This window comes from Colletotrichum gloeosporioides (assembly GCF_011800055.1).
Source record: "Colletotrichum gloeosporioides strain Lc1 chromosome Unknown consensus_57, whole genome shotgun sequence".
NCBI lineage: Eukaryota > Fungi > Ascomycota > Sordariomycetes > Glomerellales > Glomerellaceae > Colletotrichum > Colletotrichum gloeosporioides.
In genome coordinates this window covers 499,750-508,255 of record NW_025544702.1, presented here as the reverse complement: position 1 = coordinate 508,255, position 8,506 = coordinate 499,750, and the positions used below count along the sequence as shown (strand labels likewise).

Genomic DNA, 8,506 nt, shown 5'->3' with positions numbered 1-8,506 from the left:
GACCGTCAGCGGAGATACAAATATCACGACATAGATGCGCGGGGTCCATCATCAGCCCGCAAGCTCACAGGCGCCCAAGCATTGACGGAGTTAGTGCTTTCCCGGGTCTCCGTCGGTCTAGGCGCTGGCTTCAAAGGGCCGATGAGTCTGATGTCTGAGCTGGTCTCGACGGCAGCACGCCGAGCCGCCGATGTGCAGCCCATGTGAGTGCCTTCACCGTTATTCTTGACAATACAATGCAAAGCCACGTTGCGTGTAGCAACACGCGGACGAGCAGTACAAGGTCCATTGAGTCCGCGTTAGGTCGCGGGCTGCGGCATGATCGATGGTTACATACGGCCTCCCAAGGATTGATGAGGCATGGTTCAGATATCGTTGTTTCAGAGATGCCAACCATAGAATTGCGTGCCCGAATACAACGTCGCTTGGTGAAACCCCGAGCAAGGTCGAAATGGGTGGTTCATGGCGCCTCATGCAGGTCAACGATAGTTTACATGGTCACGACGGGGGCAAGGTAGATCTTGTACGATGGTATGCTACGAAAGGACTAGTAAATTTGTAAGATGCAAGACATGAGTATCCCGGGAGCAAACCCGGTTTGCGGATGCAATGATGGTCTCGGACCTTGGCTTTTGCAGACCCATGTCAGTGAGACGATGTAAGTAGCCGCAAATCCTTGGAAGACAAAGTGCCGGCGGCTGTCATGTTATAAGTTCGCTCCGACGGACGCACTGCTGGCCTCAAGAACTCGGAGGTCGCGTCGATTCCTCGGGTATCTGCCTCCGCAGATTCTGCAGAGGGTCGAGTCACATGCTCTTACCCTGTCGGACATGCAGCGAGCCAGTCCTTTGTTAGTCGAAGCCAGCTTCAAGCGATGGATGCCATGTCGCCTGTAGCATTCCAAGGCCGACCGGCTCCTCTAAGGATGAAATCCGGAGATGCAAGTGAACCTCTGCCAACACGAGTTGACAGGTCTATCACAGCATTCATGTAGTTTCCATACCGTATACAAGTGCTGTATATGTCATTGTCTCGCTTCCTTCTCAGTACGCCCGAAGTAGACAGGGGGTACGAAAACCAGAACCCAGGACATCGGGGAGGACGGGCACCAAAGGCAGGTGGCGCGTATCAACATCAGTCAAGGCGACATAGCCCCTTTCCATCCCGTGTACGAGATCCCTTCTAACAGTCAACTCCCCGTATTTGGGTTTGTGGAGAGAACGAGCTCTGAGCTGACCGTAAAATGATTCCTCCTTCCTCCCGCTGGCAGGGAAGTGGCTAGAAGCTCGAAAAGGTCGATGAGCAAAAAGCTCGGGAGCGGAATTGAACCGCGACCCTACGAAACCTGATACTCAGATTTCATCCCAAGTTCAAACTAACGATACAGAGCGTTATACCTCTAGACCACTTGGTCCTTCACCGGGCTTGGGTGACGGCAGCAGGACTAGAGTTGGGTATAAAGGCTCATCGCAGTCCTGCAGGAGAAGAGAGTGACTTTGGTGAATTGTTACTTTCCGCTTTCCGTCCAATCCCTTCAACTTCCCGATACTCAAGTAATTATCTTCCTCAGACACTTCACCTAGCCCACCTTCTCGAGACCAAGGCGAGGTCAAATAGCCCTCCCCCCCCCAAGGCACCAGGCTTCTTGACAAGCAAACATCAGCCCAGTTCCCATTTCGACAGCCGACAAAAAAGCCCTTGTACTATTTAGTTTGGGCTCTTTCACAAGGGTGTCTTGGTAATTATCCCATTCAACAGTGGGAAGCAAACATCCAAAAAGGCGCGGATTCCAGTCTGGTCACTGCTGGGCTTCACCCCTTTTCCAACTTTTTTTTTGACTTGCAAAGATCTTACCTTTTCAGCAAATTGAAAATGGGGTCCCTGATTTCCGAAGCACAGGAGATCGTGGGAGCACTTCGCGGAGAGATTCTTCACGTCCCTGATCTGCGGGAAATTTTCAAGGATTGGCCGATGGACGCAAACACCAATTACAAAGAAATCATACCTGTGGTCGAGAGCGCATTCGATCGGTTGGTTGCCTCTCGACGAGGAGAATGAAAGATAAATAACTGACACAAGTATTGAAACAGATTGGTCCGGAATCCGAGACTTCGAGAGAAATACCGAAAGGCCAATTACGCCAAATTTGTGAGCCTGTGAGTATCACCACCCCTCTCACAGACTCAGCAACTGCTGTGCTGACTGAGGCTTACTTCAAAAGATATTACCCACACCCGGACCAGAACCGAATTCATACTCTTGCGCTCTACATCGTCTGGCTCTTCTGTTGGGATGATGCTATTGATCAGCAGGGTAGCGACCTGAGTGCCAATCTGGCGAGAGCAAAGACCCATCGCAACGACACTATCCGCGTACTCAACGAAGCCCTGGGTCTCAGCACCACTAGCACTAACACTCACAATACCATGTGCGATCATGTGAATGCTGAGTTGATTACTATTGGAGCAGTGCTGTGCAAGACCTACAACTATGGTGGGAAATTTCATCCCCTTTATGGAACGCTATATGCTGACCAAGATGCAGAACAAAGGCAAACTTTCATGAACCAGATGCGCCGCTACATTGAGAACTGTGATAAAGAGCAAAGTCTTCGTCTACGCGGTACTCTCCCTAGCATGGAGGCCTACAAAGAGTTGCGCCATGGAACGGCAGCAGTCTGGACCCTCTGCGCTCTGATTGAGTACGGCCTGGGAGAGAGCCTCCCGGAGCATATTCGCTGCATGACTCAACTGCAGACCCTCTGGGCAGAGACAAGCAGAGGTATTTGGATGTAAGTAGGTCTTGAGAACCACGCAGAGAAGAAGGGCGGAGGAGCAAAGCGTTGACCCTCAATGCAGAACCAACGACATCCTCTCCCTCAAGAAGGAGATTGTAAGTTTCGCTCCTGCCAATTCATAGGCTACCCTTTGCGTCCCCCCGCTCCATTATTTGCAAGCCCTTCCACGTTGGGAATTTCCCCGATCACATCTTCCCGGGATTCCTTTTCGTCGGCCGCCGCCGTCCCCTTTCTTCCCCTCCATCGAATTATCCGCCCTTCTACCCAATCAACGGCCACTTGCCGCCTCGAAGCCTCTCACGCCATGTACTTCCCGTCCTCCTATTCATGTTCCTAAACCTGCCAGAAGTCTCGGATCAGACGACCAAACAAGCTTCGGCATCAAGTTCCAAGATCTTGTGTAATATTGCCTATCCCTCTGGCTTGTGTGTGCGCCTTCACTACGCCCTTATATACCCTCGACCCCTCTCACCCTTCCCGCGTCTCACCTCCCGCCTACCTAAACGATCACTGCCTATTAGAAAACCCCACTAACGAAAAGAATAGCCAAAGGACGATAGAGCTGACGAGAGCATCGTCAATGCCGTCCCCATCCTCATGGTGGAGGAGGGAAAATCGCCGCAGCAAGCGGTAGACGCCCTCCTAGCCGATCTCGCCGTCTCCGTCGCCACCTTCGAAGGCGCTGCGAACACTCTTGCGGAGGCGGCGGGGGAGGAACGGCAGGCGGTGCTCAGGTACTGCGATGCTTGCCGGTGCATGGTCACCGGAAGCATGCAGTTTACGTTAGTCCCCCTCTACTTTACTTTTCTTAAAGACATGGCTGACATACTTATAGCTTTGAGTCCACGAGGTACAAGCTGGGGGGATGCATGAACGCGGACGGATCGTTGGACATCCCGCTGTAAGGAGTGCGGAGACAACAACGGACGACGACGGGGGACGATAGCGAAGACAACGACGAGGCAGGAGCTTTCAGTACAAGGTGAAGGAATACTATTGGAGTAAGGGTACGATTGCTGCGCCCCTTCCCCTCGTATAAAGCTTTATTCTGTTCTGTGTCTGGCCATCTATATCTAAAACTTCTTCCCCTCGGCCAACTTCTGAAAGCCCTGGACCAAATCGTCCCGCAAGTCCTCCCACGCCTCAACACCGATGCTAACACGGAGAAGTTGCTTGTCACAGCCAGGATCGCTCATTGCCCGCCACTCAATCAAGCTCTCAACACCTCCTAGCGAAGTAGCGTGGTGGAAAAGCTCCATCTTGCTCGGAAGCCTCTTCGCGTCCTCAGCATCCTTTAACCAGATGGCAAAGACGGGGCCAAAACCACCAGGCATCTGCTTCTTCAACCATTCGTCCTTCTGCAGACTAGCATGGACTACCTTGTCAACAACACTGCCAACAACACCCGTGGGATTGTTCCTGATCTCGTCGTCAATCCAGCGAACCAGGCTGGTGGCAGACTTGCTCTGCCTCTCCACACGCAGCTCAAGCGTCCGAATGGACCGGACACCGAGCCAGCCCTCCAATCCTCCCATGACGCTTCCGATGTAGCAACGCTCCTCAATCATGCCGCGAAGCCACTTGTCCGCGCGGGAGGGGTTGACAGCCAGCACACCGCACAACATGTCCGAGTGCCCGCCAAAATACTTGGTTCCGGAGTGCATCACAATATCCGCACCAAAGTCAAGGGGGTTCTGCAGTGGCGGCGGCGCGAACGTCGCATCGACAGTTAGATAAGCCCCGACCTTGTGCGCCCTTTCGGCATAGTACGCCAAGTTACGCGCCTCGCCGGTGGGGTTCAACGGGGTCTCGACATGCAACACATCGCCGGCTTCGAGCTGGTCCAGGGACGCCTCGTCGAGCTCGAGCTGCTTCAGGCCGTTGAGCTTGGTCAGGATGCGAATGACACCGTGGCAGCCGTGGTAACCGCCGCCAATGGCTACGCGCTTCGGGTTGAGGTAGACGAGCATGGCGTGGAAGGCGGACAGGCCGGAGGAGTAGGTCAGAGAGGGCCCGCCGAGGACGGAGGAGAGAACGGCCTCGAAGCGGGTTGTGTTCGGGGTGGAGTAACGGGAGTAGACGTGAGAGTCGGCGGGAGCATTGGGCTGGCTACTTGTTAGTTGGGACAGACTCAAATGAGACGGAACGAAGTGAAGGAGGGCTCTCACGTCGGTGTTGTCCCCTGGACGGAGGTCATCGGGGTTGGCGCTGTACCTGAAGGTCGTCGATACGTGGATGGCCGGGGCAACCGCGCGGTGGGAGCTGATGCCATCGTCGGCGTGGACGGTGCGGGTAGCGAGCGACAGGTTGCGGATGCCGTCCTCCGGGCCGGAGTCTGTGCCGTTGGTGGGAATGTCACCAGCCATAGTGATGGTGATCCGGGATGGGAGGGGATGGCGGGGCGAATTTTGTCACTGGCTTGGAGAAAATTGTCGCGGGGTGAATGGGCGGTTGACCAGACGTGAGGTTTCACTCGATCATGGAGTAGTAGTGATCTACGACAATGGGCAGGTGTTGGGAGTACTTTATTCCCCATAGAAGAACACCTGAAAGTTTGACAAGGATGCAATGACAATAGTCACCGGCGACAGAGGGGTTCTCTCTCTCTCTCTCTCTCTCTCTCTCTCTCTCTCTCACACATACATTTCCTCTGCCCCTCCATTACGTATCAGAAGGTGGGGTCTCATGAAAGTGAACAAATCCCGAGAAAATGGGTCCTGGTGCGACAAGTGCATGGCGGGATGCAGTCTCTGCGATATCACGTCAAACAACGAAGCAGCGATTGGGAAACGTTGGCCGGTCCGACTCCGCTGGGCCTCCGGTATTCGGATCGTTTGTCAATCTGCGCCCTTGAGCGTTCGTGGCGCAACGCTCGACGCTTCGATACTAATTCGTAGGGGGTTATCCCGGCCACACACTTATCGTCACTCGATCTCATCCTCGTTCTCATTCACGCACATGTTGCAAGACAGCGCAAATCTGTGAAGTTGTATCTGTTATCATTATCATTAAGAGCTCATTCACGAGACAACCAGCCTCGAAGACGGCGAGCTCATTTTGCCGGGCCTGATTCTTGCCGCTCGTATATGCATAATGCGGCCCAGCCCGACCGGATCGTAGGTTGGCCCAACTCTAATCATGTCATAGCGAATGCGTCCCATTTCCAGGGCCCAACCCAGCCAGTAACGCCAAGATCCTGCGCCGTTCAAAATCTCGCACAGGATATCGTATGTACAAATCGAATAAACAATGCCGCACAGGATTAGCGTACTTCGGTGGTCTTGACAGAGGCCGCTGACTTTGGTCGCTCAATGTCGATTGTGCCAAGTTCCTGACCTCCGCTCTGTCCGCGCTTTCGTCCGGTCAGGAAGCGGGTCACACTTGCGTTTGGGGAATTAGCGCTCTGCTCCTTGTGGTCAGAGTCACCGAAGCGCGAGAACAGGCCGCGCTTACGGCTGGGCTGTTGCTTGTGGTCGTCCAGGCCGACATCCTCAAAGCCCTCGTCGGCAGTGGGAAGGTCTCTGTCGGACCTTCTGTCAATCGCGGATCGAGGCAGGCGCGGGAATCGTGCGGAGTCGAGACTCTGGCGTTGGGGGAGATCGGCCTGGGGGATTGGGGAGCGTGCTGAGATGTCCTGCAGGTAAGCTGCGGTCAGCGGCAGTGTCACGATAACCTCGCATAGACGAAACGCACGAAAGACCGTCTGTAGGAATCGAAAGACTCTCTCGAGATGGAGAAGTGCTCAATCTCGCCGCTGTCGGTGCGAGTGTCTGTAGAGTTGCGACCCGAGCCGAGGTACTTGCGCGGCCACAGTCCCTTTTCCTCAGTTGGAGATGGCTGCATGTGTGCATTAGCGATGTCTCAAGCATGCCTGAAGACCAAGTGCAAACATACAGGGAGGTAGACACCGCTATCGTTGACAACGCTCATCTTGTATTCGCCGTTGTCCTGGCTCTTGGATGTTCTAACGCTCAACGAAGACGAGGTCTTGGAGCCCACGGTGTCCTGCTTCTCGAAGCCGGGATGCGACGGGTTCTCGCCATCTGTGCGAGCGGTGTCGTCTGGAGTAAAGGTTGCTGGACCCGGGCGACGGGCGAAAGGGTTGCGGATAGTAGGCATGGTGGATGGAGAGCGGCGGGAACGTCGGAAAGTGCTTTTTGAATGGGCAATGCTCGTTTTAAGGCGATGAGATGGTGGTTCGAAGACGGGTAATCGTGCCGGGGCGGGTTATAAGTCGGAGAGCGTTGTGCGAGAAAAGTCACAGCGGATGTTTAAGCTGTGTCCGAAGTTCGAGGGTGATGCTGGCAGCTTTGTGTTTGCAAAGGAATAAAGCAGTGGAGCCGGAAGGGCGGGGTGGTAGCAAGGACGTGGATAGACGGGACGATGATGAACTATATGGGAAGTCTTAACCGTCTGGGCTGCTGGGCCTTGTGTATGGTTGGTCGACGGGTGTGTCTTGGTTTTGGTGTCTAGTAGTGTATTGCAAGTTGCCCGTTCCAAGGGTCTCTCGTCTTGGTGTACAGTAAGGCGGTGGCTTGGTTGCACGACTCGAATTTGGATTGGTCTGGAGCGGGGAGATGGATTTGGTTTGTGGAGGAGAGTTGAGGCGCAAGGCGAAGCAGAAGCAGGAGGTGCGGGTTCCGAAGGTGGCTGTAAGCAGAGGGTGCAGAGGGTGCAGAGGGTGCAATTGATGAGGACCACAGACGATGACGAGATGATTAGACGACGAGGTAAGTAGAAGGCACGGAAGTTGGGAAGTCAAGAGATCCGGAAGGCACGAACAATATTATCGGGCGGGAACCTGCAGGTTTTGGGCAGTGGCTTCCCTCATCCCTTGTCTTTGCCATGTCTTCGGTCTTGCTTCCTTTTTTTTTTCTCTCCCGTCTTGTCCTCTCTCCCCGCCTGCTACGGCAATGGGACTGCACCCCATTCACTTGCAGGAAGCGGTACGCACTACTGCCCCTCAGGGACTAGGGAAGGGGGCAGTTTTTGCAGACTTGAAGGTGACGAATGACCTTCTTGCAGCTGCATCTATTGGATCATGAGGTAACGGCACCACTCCGGACCTCGTCTTATTAACGAGGTCCTTACTTAGTACGGTGCTACACATAAGTAAAAGGTTCCAATCTTTAGGGGACCTGGTTTGGCCCAAGAACCCTTCCGTCTTCATGCTGTCGACCCGTCGTCGAATATCTCACCTTGAGCGACGGATAGGAATGATGTATTCCTGCCGCGGGGAGACGGGAAACTGGGAAGGAAGCGCAACTGCACCGGCGAGAAGACTTCACCCGACTCTTGCTGCTCCTCCATGGACGGCCCGGGCACACGGACGCACCGAACCTGCTGCGAAAGCTTTTTGTAAGGTCGATACCTAGGTACCTACGGATAGGTAGGGTACGAACACCTGTGGACGGCAAGGGCTCCTGGGTCGGCAAGGCACAATGACATGTGTTTGTCCCATGTTTTCCCTGGCCGTCAGCCGCCAACCCATTCTAAGGTTCGTCGGATCGCACGCAAGGTACCTCGCCCTTGGGTAGGGTAGCCCGCCTTGCCTTGCAGAGACCCTGCCCTCCCGTCCGCAAAGATGGGGTGACGCTTGCCGTCATCCACCACGTCCGTCCAGCGCTATCCCCGCTACGGCATGCCCTCAGTGCCCTGATTATCCTGGCTCCAGCGGTTAAAATGGTCCCACCCAAGGACGACCATCCA

At 54.5% G+C, this 8,506-nt stretch overlaps 3 protein-coding genes across 3 annotated transcripts; 1 reads left to right on the top strand and 2 right to left on the bottom strand.

Moving 5' to 3' along the window:
* Positions 1-1,872: 1,872 nt before the first annotated feature.
* GCG54_00009762 (uncharacterized protein) lies at positions 1,873-3,702 on the top strand (the record flags this gene model as incomplete). The annotated part of the gene is made up of 7 exons (XM_045409701.1): positions 1,873-2,030; positions 2,091-2,148; positions 2,208-2,493; positions 2,545-2,791; positions 2,859-2,892; positions 3,344-3,579; positions 3,633-3,702. The coding sequence occupies 7 exons, from the start codon at positions 1,873-1,875 to the stop codon at positions 3,700-3,702; spliced, it is 1,089 nt and encodes a 362-aa protein (XP_045262225.1).
* A 168-nt stretch (positions 3,703-3,870) lies between these two features.
* Positions 3,871-5,163, bottom strand: GCG54_00009761 (putative trans-sulfuration enzyme; the record flags this gene model as incomplete). Its single annotated transcript, XM_045409700.1, has 1 exon — positions 3,871-5,163. The coding sequence occupies one exon, from the start codon at positions 5,161-5,163 to the stop codon at positions 3,871-3,873; it is 1,293 nt and encodes a 430-aa protein (XP_045262224.1).
* Positions 5,164-6,059: 896 nt separating this feature from the next.
* GCG54_00009760 (uncharacterized protein) lies at positions 6,060-6,916 on the bottom strand (the record flags this gene model as incomplete). Its single annotated transcript, XM_045409699.1, has 3 exons — positions 6,060-6,431; positions 6,491-6,634; positions 6,692-6,916. The coding sequence occupies 3 exons, from the start codon at positions 6,914-6,916 to the stop codon at positions 6,060-6,062; spliced, it is 741 nt and encodes a 246-aa protein (XP_045262223.1).
* Positions 6,917-8,506: the final 1,590 nt, after the last annotated feature.